General features: G+C 43.8%; 1 protein-coding gene across 1 annotated transcript in view; it reads left to right on the forward strand.

Moving 5' to 3' along the window:
- LOC115359650 (potassium voltage-gated channel subfamily KQT member 2-like) overlaps window positions 1-15,713 on the forward strand; it is a 57,058-nt gene that overhangs the window by 32,499 nt on the left and 8,846 nt on the right. The window contains exons 12-17 of the mRNA XM_030052219.1: window positions 63-142; window positions 1,958-2,170; window positions 6,062-6,109; window positions 10,802-10,910; window positions 12,458-12,589; window positions 13,051-13,171. Of these exons, the coding sequence (XP_029908079.1) occupies window positions 63-142; window positions 1,958-2,170; window positions 6,062-6,109; window positions 10,802-10,910; window positions 12,458-12,589; window positions 13,051-13,171 (703 nt within the window). The remainder of the gene's footprint in view (window positions 1-62; window positions 143-1,957; window positions 2,171-6,061; window positions 6,110-10,801; window positions 10,911-12,457; window positions 12,590-13,050; window positions 13,172-15,713) is intronic.

Genomic DNA, 15,713 nt, shown 5'->3' on the forward strand with positions numbered 1-15,713 from the left:
CTTTCTAAATCCCGTCATAACTGTGTGTGTGTGTGTGTGTGTGTGTGTGTGTGTGTCTGCAGTCAGAAGGTCAGTCTGAAGGAGAGGGTCTTCTCATCTCCCAGGAGTTCAGGGACCAAAGGAAAAGGCTCTCCTCAGCAAGGTGGGTCACCTGTCTGGCTCTAGGGCACATCCGTAGGTGGGATTCAAACCCCCCACCCTCAGCTAGACTGATGCTGCTCTGCTGTTGCTTTGTGGACAGAAAAGGTCACAGGTTCAATCCACCAGCAGCCAGAGTCCTTTAGCAAGGCAGCATCACAGCTGAAACTGAGTGATGAAACCGATCAAATGAAATCTGACATATCGATTGATGGATGGATTGATAGATCAGTACTAATATTGATCCCAGAAAGAAAAAAAGTCCTTGATTCTGTGTGTGGAAGCGTCAGTCCACAGAACTGGACTCTGCGGGCTGTGGAGCACAGGGACGAGAATCACTGTGACGCAAACCTGAGCTCTGGTTTGGGCTGAGTGTGTGTGGGCGACATCCTGCCGCCAGGACGCTGTTACCAGCAAACTGTTGACACTTTAGTATGTTGCTAAGTATCCCAGAATGCATTTCACACCAACCAGCGCCACCAGGCTCTAACAGCTGCTTTACTTTGAACTGTAACTGCAAATATGTCACTTTAATAAGTTTTAAAAGTTTTTGAGATGACACAGCAGCCATGTGAGATCACAGCTCTGATGCAGCGCTGAGAAACCACACATCTGTAAGCCGCCGCCGCCGCTCACCGTCACAACCGCCGCCATCACACGGGCTGAAGTGATGCATTGCATTCTGGGAAGCTGAATATAACCAGTGAGCTCACGCTGCAGACACAAAACATCTGGAGAATCTGTTTTCCATCCAGGAGTTTCTCACAAACTGCAGCTGGAACTCTGAGCTCCCACTGAGGAGGAGGAGGAGGAGGAGGAGGAGGAGGTGGCAGTGGCAGGAGTTTTCAGACATACCCTGCGTTCCAATACTCATACTACCAAATTATTTAGTAGGAAAAAAAAGAATTAGCATGTCCCAATACATAGTATGTCAGGTGCAGTATGCCAAGAGTACCAGGATGTTCTCCTACACCCGGTCAGATTTCACAGTCTGCATGTCAGCATGCTGCTCTGGCCATTCTGACCCACAATCCTTTGCGCAGCGGACGTTACGTTGCACTGACTTTGAGTTGCGTGTACAGGCCACGTCCACATATGGAAGACAAAACACACACACACACACAAACACACACACACACACACACACACACGGCACTCACCTGGCTCAGGTACAGCAGCAGTGACAGGAAGACAGCAGATCAGAAATCAGACAGAGGACAGCGCAGTATGAAACAACAACATTCAAATGTGGAGCTACGGACGGAGGAGGAAGTGAGCGAGAGGGGCGGAGCTCAGGGAGGACGGATGGAGTGTGTCCCAGTAGTATGCATACACATGCATACTGCATACTACACTGCATACTTTGTAAGGCCAGCTGCAGTACACACTAAAAGTCAAAAGTAGAAGTATGCGATTTGGAACGCAGGGATAGTCTTGATGTGGAACACAACAGGCAGTGTGTAAACTGGGATTTAGTGACTGCAAACATGAGTTCCATCATGATGCCTTCATGCTCTGCTCAGTAAAAGTCAGTTACATTCTGATGTCGTAATTATAGGTTCAAATGTAATCGTGTGAAATGTAGTTTCACCTGTTTGAAGGATAAAGAATAAAGTAATTGTTCATTTTCAGAAACCTGGCCAACTTGTTTTTTTCTGTTGTGTATTTACTGTTGCTGTTTAATAAAACACAGAAGTATTTCTCAATGAAATAATCAATAATAATCAGTAATCAGTTGCAGTCACTGCTGTTATGAGATGTTCCAGCAAAGCCTAGATTCATCTGACATCAGCCTGGTCTGACCTGTTTCTGTCCCCAGTGGGTCCTGGTCCAGGAGGTCCTGGGGTTCCTGGGGGCCCGGGGGGGCCGGGGGGCCCGGGGGGGGTCCAGGCCCTGCGACGCTCACCCAGCGGCGAGCCCAGTCTGGAGGAAAGTCCCAGTAAAGTCCCGAAGAGCTGGAGCTTCGGAGAACGTAGCAGAACCAGACAGGCCTTCAAGATCAGAGGAGCCGCTTCCCGCCAGAACTCTGAAGGTACATCGACCTCTGACACTTAGGTTTCCATGACAACAGAGGTTCTTATTCTGTCTTTCACGCTGATCAGTTTCTGCTTCACTCCTGCTGCTGTTACTCATTATTCATGTTGCTGTTTCATAAATCAGTGACTAATTTGCATAATGATCACAGGTCTTTATATCACCATGGAAACACAGACAGCAACGAGCTCGTTTGTTGAACTAAAAGGTTCTTAACCCTGAGAGCTGATCACCGCCCACACTGGTGTGTGTGTGTTTGAGGGTGTGTGTGTGTGTGTGTTTGTGTGTTGGAGTGTGTGTGTGTTGGAGGGTGTGTGTGTGTGTGTGTGTGTTTGTGTGTGCGTGTGTGTTGGAGTGTGTGTGTGTGTGTGTGTGTGCGTGTGTGTTGGAGGGTGTGTGTGTGTGTGTGCGCGCGCTGGAAGGTGTGTGCGCGCACGCGCGCGTGTGTGTGTGTGTGCGTGTGTTGGCGCTGTGTGTGTGTGTGTGTTTCTGTGTGTGCGTCTGTTTGTGTGTGTGTGTGTGTGTGTGTGTGTGTGTGTGTGTGTTGGAGGGTGTGTGTGTGTGTGTGTGTGTTGGAGGGTATGTGTGTGTGTGTGTGTGTTTGTGTGTATGCGTGTGTGTTGGAGGGTGTGTGTGTGAATCCAGAGTTCATTAACTGATGACAGATCAGATGTAAACAGATGAAGTGTGACGCTGGCATGCAGCATGTGGCATGTGGTGTGAACGAGGTGACGTGGACGAGGCGTGTGGCGTGGACGAGGTGACGTGGACGAGGCGTGCGGCGTGGACGAGGTGACGTGGACGAGGCGTGCGGCGTGGACGAGGCGTGCGGTGTTCATTGAAACGATGTGACGGGGGGAGACGGCCTGTGGCTGCATGCTGTCGCAGAACACGAGCTTAGAAAAGCTGACAGTTCAACTTTTAAGGAGAAGCAGGCAGCCAATCAGAAACCACTTCTCTTGTCAGGTGACCAGCTGCTAAGGAGACCGCCAAGCGTCTGCGTTGTGCCTTCTGTTTTTATACTGTCTGCGTGTCCATGTGTTGCCATGGTGACTGTATAGCGTTGTGTTGCATATTGTGGTGGCTGCTGCCGTTTCCATGGAGAGCAGCATCTGTTGTATTTTATCTTTTCAATTTGTACATAGATCTGCTCGGTATCCCAGCATGCATCAGCACAACATCAGCAGATGTTGTAACAGTACGACTTTGATATTCTTATTTTTCTTGTGTCTTATTTTTCATCCTGTTGGTGCATGAATGAGAATATTCTATTCTCTTCTCTTCTACTCTGTTATGTTCTATTCTATTATGCTCTATAGCAGGGGTGTCCAAAGTTTTTTTAGTGACGGCCAAATACAGAAAAAACTCAGTTCATGAAGAGGTCGGCCCTTCTCTTTCAAAAATTGATTGATTTCTGATCTCAGCGAATAAACCGCTGCAGCACAGAGCCGCGGCTGAGCCAGTGCACATCAGAGTGGTAGAGTACATCCCCGTATTCAGCATCCACATCAGATAGGAAAGCTTGAAATTCTCTGTGGTACAGTCCTCTAGCTCGAATTATGTTGACAGTTTTTACAACAGTGTTCATCACATCGCCCAGCTGGACAGTCTTGGCACACAGTGCTTCTTGGTGGATTATACAGTGCATCCCAACTGCCTCACCTCCGCTCTCTTTTGCCTTGGCGCACACCATCGATGCCATTCCTTTGCACTTGCCCGTCATGGCCGGAGCTCCATCCGTTGTTACTCCACAGAGCTTGTCCCATTTAAGCCCCATCTTTTCAACTACCTCTGACACAGCTTCAAAAATATCTCTACCCGTCGTTGTGCCTTTTAGGCTCATCATATCAAGCAGCTCCTCTGTACAGCAAAAATTATCATCTACTCCCCACAAAAAATTTAACAGCTGCGTGGTGTCTGTGGCATCTGTGCTCTCATCGCATGCTATCGAGTAAAAATCAAAAAGTTTCAAGTTAGCTGACAAGTCCTCGATTCTCCGCACCACTGTATTTCTGGATAAGCTCACGTTGTTGAAATCCTGCACTTTTTCCGGGCACATTATTTCTGTGACTTTGATGAGGCACTGCTTTATAAAATCACTGTCTGAGAACGCTTTGCCGTGCTGGGCAATAAGTTTAGCGACTTCATAGCTTGCTGTTGTGGCATTTTCCTGTATTTTGTTAGCACGAAAAAAAATGTTGTTGAGCTTGCAGGCTAGCTGCCATTTGCTTGACTTTCTGTGTTCGTTCAGCACCGGTGTACGATATGTAGCTCTGATGTTTGGTCTCATAGTGCCGACGGACACTTTCATCACAGCAACATCTTCATTGCAAATCAAACAGACACACTTTCTGTTGATTTCTTTGAAGAAATATTTATTTTCCCACCGTGTTTGAAATCTTCTACACTCACTTGCTATTTTGTGTTTCTTTGGTGCTGCCATTTCTGGTGACTCGCGGTGAAAGTTTTTCTTTGCTTAATTTTGTTTAGGGGAGAAGCACTGTTTCCATGGCTGGCTCCATCTAGTGTTGAAACTGAGTAGTGCAACAGAGTTGAGCTCAAGCTTCTTGTGCGGGCCATATACAATTATATTTTAAGAATTTGCTGCAGGCCAATAAAAACTGGACTGCGGCCGCAGTTGGCCCACGGGCCATAGTTTGGACACCCCTGCTCTATAGTATTCTACTCTATTTATTCTCTGTTTCAGTCTGATCATATTTAGATTTATCAGAAAATGTGGCTTTTTTTCAAAATATAAAAATAAAAATTGAAATGCAAGAGATATTTCTTTTTCATGGTCAAAAATGGAGGAATATTGTATGAATACACAGTATATGTGCGTGTGTGTGTGTGTGTGTGTGTGTGTGTGTGTGTGTGTGTACCTGGTATTGCTAATGTTGTGGGGACATAAATCTGTTTACACAGTCACGGAATTACTGACAGCTGTTTCCACTATTCTGTCCCCCTACATTGTATTCAAATAGGGAGGACAAAAAATATGGCAGAGCTGCTGAGCTGAACTGCATCTGACTGGACAGCTGGAGCTGAGACATTGTGTGTGTGTGTGTGTGTGTGTGTGTGAGTGAGTGAGTGTGTGTTATCTCAAAAGGTCAGTTTTTTCTTGTTCTTCGTGTGGGTGTGAGAATGGTACTGTGCTACTGTTTTTCATATCATTTGAATGTGTACATTATTTTTGCTCTTTCATGCATCTCCTGTGCATGTGGTCTTTTATCCACTGTAATCCACTTTGTGAACTCCACTGAAGAAATGTTCTTCATAAAAATATTATCAGGGGAAATTGGGACAATAAACATTCAGAAACAAACTAAACAACTAACATTTTTTAATGCTACATTCATAAGAGACTGAAGCCATCATTTCTGAAATGAAATGACTCAAGTGTATGATGACATGCAGCATTTTTGGTGTCATCTAGTGGTCAGACATCACAGTTGCAGGGCTGCCAGCTGCCAGGCAGATAATGCTGTGAAGGGATGGGAGTAAATAATCTGAATAAATAATCTGAGGAAGATTTTCTCCTCTCCTCACACTCTTGTCCCTCTCCTCTCCTCCTCATCCTCACCTCCTCCCCTCCTCATCCTCACCTCCTCTCCTCCTCATCCTCACCTCCTCCCCTCCTCATCCTCACCTCCTCTCCTCCTCATCCTCACCTCCTCCCCTCTTCCCCTCCTCATCCTCACTTCCTCCCCTCCTCATCCTTGCCTCCTCCCCTCCTCATCCTCCCCTCCTCCCCTCCTCATCTTCTCCCCTCTCCTCCTCATCCTCACCTCCTCCCCTCTTCCCCTCCTCATCCTCATTTCCTCCCCTCCTCATCCTCACTTCCTCCCCTCATCCTCACCTCTTCCCCTCCTCTGTTTGTGGCTCCCAGTGCTGATAGAGATGCAGGACGAAGAGTTCAGACAGAAGAGCTCTCCAGGTCAGCCAGGTGCACACACACATACACACACACATACACATACACACACACACACACACACACACACACACACACAGCATACTAACAGTCTATTGAAGTGACTAACTCTCTGTCCCAGCTCCCATGATGCTGAGCTCTAACACTTCCTGCTTCTCCTCGGCCTTGTGGTGTTGTCTGCTCTTGGAGTTGTTGCTGTGGTGACACAGTATCGTTCACTTCTTCACATCCAGTTTTTCTTTTAGAGCAACAATCCAGCAAATCACAGCGAATCGGCCTCTGTGACACTGGTTTCCCAGAAACCCAGGGGGGCATGGCTTCGTGCACAGTTGCGCATGTAATGTTGCTGTTGATGCCGTGGGGACCAAACAAACTGCGGCAAGCATGAAGTAGTTTTAATTAACCTGGCTGTCAGCACCTCATTCTGCCCAATCAGCTGCTGATATCCCAGTGATGTCATTGTGACATTAGGGACATCAGCAGCCTCCACCTCATATCTGTTTGCAATTCTCACATCCTAATGCTTGAAGTTGAGGTCACAGTAACTCTGTTAATTGTGTAAGTCAGAAGGAGTCAGTTTTAGAAAATCAGATTTAATTTCAACATGTTCCCTCCTACATTAACATACAGTGATGGACCAAAGTATAGGCATCCCTGGAATTTTTCCAGAAAATATACCATTTCTCCCAGAAATTATTGCAATTAGAAATGTTTTTGGTAAACACGTTTTTTTTTTGTGCGTTGGAACAACACAAAAAAGCAGAAGAAAAAAGTCAAATTTTACATCATTTTACACAACACTCCAAAAATGGGCCGGACAAAATTGTTGGCACCCTTGACTTAATATTTGGTTACACACCGTTTGGGAAAAAAAATGAAACCAGTCGCTTCCTATAAGCATCAACAAGCTTCTTCCACCTCTCACCTGGATTTCTGGACCCCTCTTCTTTTGCAAACTGCTCCAGGTCTCTCAGATCTGAAGGGTGCCTTCTTGCAACAGCAGTTTTGAGATCTCTCCATTGGTGTTCAATGGGATTTCGATCTGGACTCATTGCTGGCCGCTTCAGAACTCTACAGTGCTTTGTCTTTTTGAGGTTTGTTTGGGTCACTGTGGTGCTGGAACAGCGATGACCTCTGATGAAGACCCAGCTCTCTGACACGAGGCCCCACACTGTGGCCCAAAATCTTTTGATCGTCTCCAGATTTCATGATTCCTTGCTCACAGTCAAGGTACCTAGAGCCAGAGTCAGTAAAACAACCCCAAAACATCTTTGAACCTCCACCATGTTTGACTGTAGGTACTGTGTTCTTTTCTTTATAGGCCTCATTCTGTTTTCTGTAAATAAAATGACGTGCTTTGCCAAAAAGCTCTGCCTTAGTCTCATCTGTCCACAGATGAGAGAAGGATTGAGACTCACTCAGGTACATTTTTGCAAACTCCAGTCTGGCTTTTTATGTGTCTGTGTCCAGGGGCGAAAATTCATTATTGGGGGGGACAATAAACAGCAAAATTTCAGAGAGTAATTCTTGGGGGGGACATGAAAAAATTGCTGTCTGGCACGACTGTACCTCCCTCTTTCTCTCTTACGCTCCTTTGAAATTTGCCGTACAGTGTTGAGCCCTCAGCATGTTCATATGTTTTAAATAATGGTATTAAAAGCAATAATTCTCTAACCAAATTTCTTTGCTCACTGTTTTATTTCCACTGCAGTCCATCAAAGTAGCTTTACAAGCACTAGAAACTCAAAATAAGCTCTAAAACTAGTGGAAATACCTTGAATAATCCAACTACATCAAACTATTCTTCAAAAGATATTTATTGTAGTGTCAACAAAAAACAAAGCAAGATATGGCATCAAATAGTGACATACAATATATGTTTGAGCTGTACACTGTCCCTTTTAAATCAAATAAGAAAATGAAATGAAACTATGCCACAAAATAATGCAAAAAATTAAATATCTATCTAGAGAAAAACTCAAAATATCAGTAAAATATGAACTATTTCTGACATTAATATCCTGACAGACTTTTTGAAAGAATAACAAACTCAGTATTTGTCCTTCTGTAGTCTGTCCTCTCTCTCCCTCAACTGTCCTGCACTCGCTTCAGCCTCTAAACAATCATTAGCTGTTAGCTTAAACAGTGAGCTGAAAGAGGCAGGGTTTGGACCAAGCAGGGGAAAAATACCACTTTTCATATTACAACCTTGTGCTTGGCTTTGGCTTTCACTTGAGGAGGTTTTCTTGCTAGTTCTCATCAGGCTGCTGCCTCTCAGGCTGACGGACCGACTGAAAGTTACCGAGCTGCCGCTCTGCCGGCAGCAGGATGTGGACCAAACCACTTTGATTTTGTCCATGAACTGGACAAAATTATTGGCGGAGTTATTGGTGGAGTTTTGTGTAAAATGATGTAAAATTTGGCTTTTTTCCTCTGTTTTATTTTTTTGTTGTTGTTCCAATGCACATAAAGGAAATAAACATGTGTTTACCAAAAACATTTGTAATTGCAACAATTTCTGGGAGAAATGGTATATTTTCTGGAAAAATTCCAGGGGTGCCAATACTTTCGTCCATGACTGTACATCCTGTGGTCCTGTGGAGCACATGGACCTCTTCTGTTTTTGGACCCCAGGAAGTCATCCTCAGCATCAGTGACATCATCATCTGTCTAAGGGCGTGTCCTCCTCACCATGTCCTCATGAACCTCCTGGAGACCGACTTAGTGGATGACGACACAATGGCTGTTTTCAATTTTCTCAGGAACAGCTGACTTTCAACATTGAATTATCCAACAGAAGAACAACACAAGTTATTATTATTATTATTATTATTATTATTTTGTAATTAACAAGTTGAACTGCTGGCAAATTCAGAGAAAACTGTAGAAATCTTCCAACTCAGGCCACAAATTATCAGTCACCCCTCGTGAACCATTGACGCTTTTACTACAGACTGAACTATGAACTATTATCTCTTGGAGTATCTCGTACTGCATATATCCATAGTAGCACCGGCACTGAATTGAGTACACTAGCTGCCCCCCACGCTTTACTTGTCTCATGACAAACAAAAACTGCATTAGAGACAAAGAGAACAAATATGGCCGCTCCCTTGTTGTCATGGAAAGTAAGGTGAATGCTGCATCTTGCTGTTGATTGGTTGGCCAGTAATGATGTCATCACCTGTCAGGATGGTTTCTGTTTACCAGTCACAGCTCATTAGTTGTGTTTTTTCTCCCTGACCCTTGGTAAAACGTAAGACCCTCCATTGTGGAGATCAGAGGGGAAGTGAGTGGAGAAGAGAAGGGATACATTTTATTTTTAAAGGTAGAAATATATGCCAGTATTTGTTCATTTGGCTTGCTCTGATTTTTGCTTTAGAAATTTCTCTTTTTGTGATCATTCGGCTTTCATTATTGTTATTATTAGTAGTAGTAATATTGCATGAGGGTAAGGTGACGTGCAGAACAATAAGTAATATACTAGATGAGTTTAATGTCCATAGGACTAAAATAATTGAATAATATATAATTATTATAAAATGGTTTGTTTACTTACATGTGTATCATTATCCCTTCCTCCATGTTGACATTGTACAGGAACTGCAGTGCATTGTGGGTAATATTCAGTGCTCTGGAGTGAGCATGGGTCACTTCAGTGTTTCACACAAATGGAACAATGATGGAGGCGGTTGCTGCTTTAACATGCAACCCTAAATTTAATCACATGCAACTATGCACACTTCCTGTGCTGTTCTCACTTCATAAGAACCCAGTCTTCGTCAAAATTCATGTAAGCCTAAGGAGCCATGGTAGCTCACCTGGTACAGGTGTCCCACTTATCAAGGCTGAGTCCTGATTGCAGCATCCTGGGTTCGAATCCGACCTCAGGCGCTTTGCTGCAGGTCATCTCCTCTCCCTCCCCCACCTGTCCTGTCTCTGCTGTCACTGTCAAATAAAGCAAAAATGCCAAAAAATTTAAAAAAGTTTGTAAACCTGTAAGGGATGTTAAGTCATCTTCACCAACTCCATACGAGTTTGGTACTCTGTTCAGCATGTACCCTGAACATTTTCAAATTTAGCAACGTAGTGTGGACATGATGTCAACCACATGTCTTCTCTGTCCAGAATGTGGACATGTTGAGTGCAGTCTGCAGACCAGATACTGAGCACTGCTAGAGTCTACAGACAGTTCAGTGTTGTGTCCAGTGGGGGCAGCACTGAGCCCCTGCTTAACAGAGTAGAATATGTGTTCTGATCAGTCTATTTAATTCCAGATATTGATCAGTAACTGGACTGTTCCTGTCAATATTTCTGCTGCAGACGGGATTATAAACTGAAATTATAATCCATGGCTGTAAAATGCTGTGAGTTTGAGCAGATTAGCACTCGCATTGAGGCTCTGTGCTGCTGACTGGCTGCAGAGCCACAGGAGAACCAATCATCTGCTTCCTAAATGTTCCACATTTCCTTCATCTGAGCACAGAGAAATGTGGATCTTCTGAAGCAGCGGCTGCTCGTTTTCACCAACGCACAGGAAAAAATATTAGCGTTTGAAGAGCTGAGTTTCCAGAAAAGTCCCTTTAACTGCTGTTCGTTTCACTGTTCAGCCCAGTTTCAGCCTCCACGGCTCCCCCTGCAGGAGAAAGATACATTTCTGTGGTTTAATGCAGTTGTAATGTGTATTGTTCTCAGAAGCGAGCCTGCCAGGAGAAGATATGGTGGATGATAACAAGAGTTGCCACTGTGAGTTTGTCCCACAGGATCTGACCCCGGGGTTAAAGGTCACCATCAGAGCCATCTGGTGAGAGTTTGGAAACTTCATTCAGGAATCATTTTATTTTGAATCAGTTTCTCTATTCATTTATTCATCCATTTATTTAGCTGTCACTATTTGTTTGTTGTTCTGTATTGGATTCATTCTGATTTCTATTCACATGATTTTTTGTGTTTTATTTATTTATTTAAGCTCACCCCAGGGTTAAAGGTCACCATCAGAGCTGTTGGGTAAGACCAGCTAGTTTGACCTCTGTTTAGAATTTTATTTCATCTTTCTGTTGGTGTTTTAGTTCTTTTCTGAATAAAGTCATCAGTCATGCTGTCTGTTAACAAGTTTTCTTCATTTCTACTAAATGGCCACTATAAAGCTTTTAACACAGACTGGTGCTATCATTATTATTATTATTATTATTATTATTATTAATAATATCATTAACATCATTATTATTGTTGTTGTTGATCCTTTTGAAATCCATGGTGTTGAGCAGCTGTTCTCAGTCAGGTCCTCAGGTCAGCACTATGTATTTTTTTTCTATCCTAACAACTAATAATTATTAGTTCTGTTATGTACCTGCCATCCTGAGGACCTGATTGAGAATCACTGCTACAGAGACCCTAACCCTAAACAATTAAGGGATCAGTTAGCCAAGCCAGTATATCTGTTAATAGTGTAAGAGATTACCCCATACTGACCCCACATGACCCATCACATGAAACAACATGTAGATGAACCAGAGGTGCATCTGAATTCTCTAAGGAACAGGGAACCTTCCTGGAGTTGGAAATGTTTTGCCTGACAGCCGTGACGAGCAGCCTTTGAACATGTGTCCTTTTAGGAGGAAATACACAAGCAGCCTGGGATGGAAGAAACTGTGGGAGGATTAGTTATGGACTGCAGTCCTTTGCCGCTTTAGTATTTGGATATGCCATTTGTGTATATACGTTTTGAGAAATAGTGAGGGATAATCCTAAGGAAAGGAAAGTGTTCAGGGTAGTCTGATCGTATGATCAAATTTTCCTGAGATAGACTGGATCAGAGGAGCTGCTGCTAGTTCTCCTGGACCTCTGTCATGCAGCTGGGCTACATGTGGATTTGGATTTGCTTTAGCATTTTGTTGTTTCAAAACCGTGTGTGTCATACGGGCTTTAAGTGCTCTGTATGTAGGGTAAGGTTTATTGCTGAAGTTTTTCCTGTTGGAAGCAGTCACATCAGTTTGGGTCACTGACAGTGAAGAAAAGGGTGACAGATTTTCCAAAACATGTCGGAGGTGTCTTCACCTTCTCTCTGTTACTTTTCCTTGATATTTGTGAGGTTTTCCAGCAAGAAAAAGGAAGAGTGAGGTAAGGAACGAGAGAAAAAAAGGCTGATTGGTTAAGAGAATTTGGATGCACCCTGTAACTGCCAGGCAGGAAGTGACATCACTACGCAGTCACCATGCTCCTCTAGCAGCCCAGCTCCAAGGAGGGAAAGAGCTCAGTTTTCTGTTTTCACTCAAATTTGCTTGTTTGCCTCTTCTTTTCTCTTTTTCTCTTTTCATCCTGTCTCTTCCTCTTTCTCTGTCTCTTGACCAGTATCATGCGTTTCATGGTGTCTAAGAGGAAGTTTAAGGAGAGTCTACGCCCATATGATGTGATGGATGTGATCGAGCAGTATTCAGCCGGACACCTGGACATGCTCGCCCGCATCAAGAACCTGCAGTCCAGGCAAGACACATGATTTGTCAAGAAAGCTGTCTGTGCCACGCTACGTTTTATATGACTGAATATCAAGGATATTTAAATTGGTGAAACATCTGTAATCTCAACCAGCAGCAAATTCAGTCCAATAGAAAGAGAGGCTTCTGGGGTGCCCCAGTAGCTGGCCCGATAGAGTGCGTACCTGTTGTTAAGGCTCAGTCCTGACCGCAGAGTCCTGCGTTCGAATCCATCCTGCAGCCCTTTGCTGCAGGTATTCCTCTCTCTCCCCTGCCTTTCCTGTCTCTCTGTACTGTGACTGTCAAATAAAGCAGAAACAACAAAAGATAACCTTAGAAAAAGAAAGGCTTCTTGCAAGTTTCTGTAGAGTGAAGAGGATCTGAAGCTTCACACTTTAATTTCCCCTCTGAGTGTCTGTCGGAAACCTCAGAAACCTCTCAGTTTGACTCATTTTGTCGGTTCATCTGCAGAGTGGATCAGATTGTTGGCAGGGGAACACCAATTGCAGACAAGGACCGTCCAAAAGGAGCCAATGAGGAGCTTCCTGAAGACCCGAGCATGATGGGACGGCTGGGGAAGGTGGAGAAGCAGGTAACCGACAAACCTTTCAGAAAAGTGTTTAGCCTTGGTCGGTCTGTATGCTTCAGGTTTCAATAGGATTCAAGGATTCAAGGATTCAAGGAACTTTATTGTCATACCAGTTCACACTTACATGCTAGTGGTACGAAATTAGCACTCAGGTCCCGGTATAAGCCAAAAACCCCCCCCGGAAAAAAGACCAGAAAAAGAAGTGTAAATATAAGTGTAAATATAGAATATAAGATATATAAGATATATAACAGTATATATATATATATATATATATATATATATATATATATATATATATATAGGTATAAACAGTATATATAGACAGTATGTGTGGATATAAACAGCATGTAAACTATAAACAGTATATGTAAATAAATGTAAACAGCATATATAAATGTAAATAAAAATATAAATAAAAATATAAATAGTATATATATAATAAGTATAAATAAACAGCTTATATATAAGTAAGTAGTATATGTGTAATAAATAATAAATATAATATATATATATATATATATGTATATATATATATATATATATATATATATATAAGCAGTAAATATAAAAATATAGAGAAAAATATAAACAGCCTATGTAAATATAGATAGTATATATATATATATATATAAAAATATGTATATATAATATAGACAGTGTAATATAGAATGGACCAAGCCACAGAACCTGATGCCCGGGACTGGGACTCATGGAACTGTTGGACTTGGTCAGTGCAGAATTAGCTTAGTGCTAAACACGCATGTTAGTAATATTGCTCTTATGGTGGAAAGTGATTTGTGCAGGAGAAGGGAGAGAGAGAGTATGAGATGGGAGACTACAGAGCATGGCTCGAGTTCAACAGTCTGACAGCTGCAGGGAAGAAGCTGTTTCTGAGCCTGGTGGTCTTACTCTGGATGCTCCTCAGCCGCCTGCCTGAGGGGAGGGGCTGAAACAGACTGTGAGCGGGATGGGTGGAGTCCTTCAAGATGCGGAGGGCCCTCCCCCTGCATCGTGAGGTGTAGAGGTCCGAGGTGGTGGGAAGGCTGCTCCCCACAGTCCTCTGTGCAGCCTTCACCACCCTCTGCAGAGCCTTCCTCTCAGCAGTAACAGCTGCTGTTTGCTTTCAAAGCACATTTGTTATTATTTGGATTTTTCATTCATTTTCAAAGGAATGACAAACATCGGCTTGAATGACACATGATGATAGTATTCGGTTCCACATACAATGCACATAGTCTAGCCGTGGCAATACGCTCCGTAAGTGCTTGTGACTGTGTTTGTTGACAATAGGCAAGTGTGGCCATATTATGGATTTAGATGTACGACAGATGACAGTCTGACAAATGGTAGCCTCGAACAATGGCGTCAAGCCTCCACTTTTTTATGCTGGCGCTGATCATCAGCGAGCTCATGGTCCCCTGTCCTGCAACAGCCTCACAGTGGGAATATGGATCACGATGGATGCACTGCTTTCCCTCCGATCAATCCAATCTATGCCACCTGATCATTTACCAGCTGCCATTCAAGTGACACACAATGGCACAAGGCTGCTGTGGAAGCGGGGCAGAAGGGGAGGTGTCCAGGAACATCTCTAGGTCTGATTCTCCTGAGGTCCATGATTATTTCCTTGGTCTTTTTTGTGTTTAAGACCAGGGGCCCTATCTTGCGTCCCTGAACCCATTATTTGGGGATTTAGCATTGCACAAGAGGCGTTCCCCCACAAAAGTTGCTATCTTGCGCACCTGCCGTTATCTGTAAAACACTTGCGCTACCCGCTATATTATGCATAGGTGTGTTTTGGGCGTTACGCCAGTTAAACCAATCACTGTGCCAGGTGCCATTGCCTTTAAGGGCAGGCTGCGCTATCCTAAATCCTAGATCCTAAACCCGTGATGGAGAGAGGAAGGTAGATTTTCTCAGGGGTTCAACTGAGGCTAAAGCAAGGTGGCTTATATATTATATATTATATTATAGGCGAGTTAATTCGGGAGGTGGAGCCACATGTGCACGTCCACATGTGTCGAAGTGGACGTGTCACAAGGTTGTACTGATTGAGTAAAATCCCTGGGTCACACCACACAGACACAAGAGGCAGAGGTGGAACTATGTGTAAACTAATTTATTGACAAGGTAGATTGGGCAAATAAAATATTAAAAATAAAAATATAGCACAGCTGCTGGCTTATGATAAAACAATAAAACGTGCTGGCATAAGTGTCCGAGTTAAAACAGTCTTTCCTCTTAACAGTCTATATGAGTAATACACCATTCCGGCGGTGTCCCAGTATCAGTCCGACCGGGTGCGTGGTGTGGCTCCGTCGGGATGTGCACTGAAACCGCCTGGTCACGCTCTTGTTAAAGTCCAAACTTTAGGGAAAGGTCACCCTAGGTGTACAGAGTGTACAGAGTGTAAAGTAGAGGGCTCAGCACACATCCTTGGGGAGAGTTGGTGTTGAGGCAGAGTGCTGGGGAAAGGTGAGGCCCCACTTTGACCCTCTGTGAGCGGTTGCTGAGGAAGTCCTTAATCCAGATGCAGGTGGAG

The sequence above is a fragment of the Myripristis murdjan genome, chromosome 5 (genome assembly GCF_902150065.1).
Source record: "Myripristis murdjan chromosome 5, fMyrMur1.1, whole genome shotgun sequence".
Taxonomy (NCBI): domain Eukaryota; kingdom Metazoa; phylum Chordata; class Actinopteri; order Holocentriformes; family Holocentridae; genus Myripristis; species Myripristis murdjan.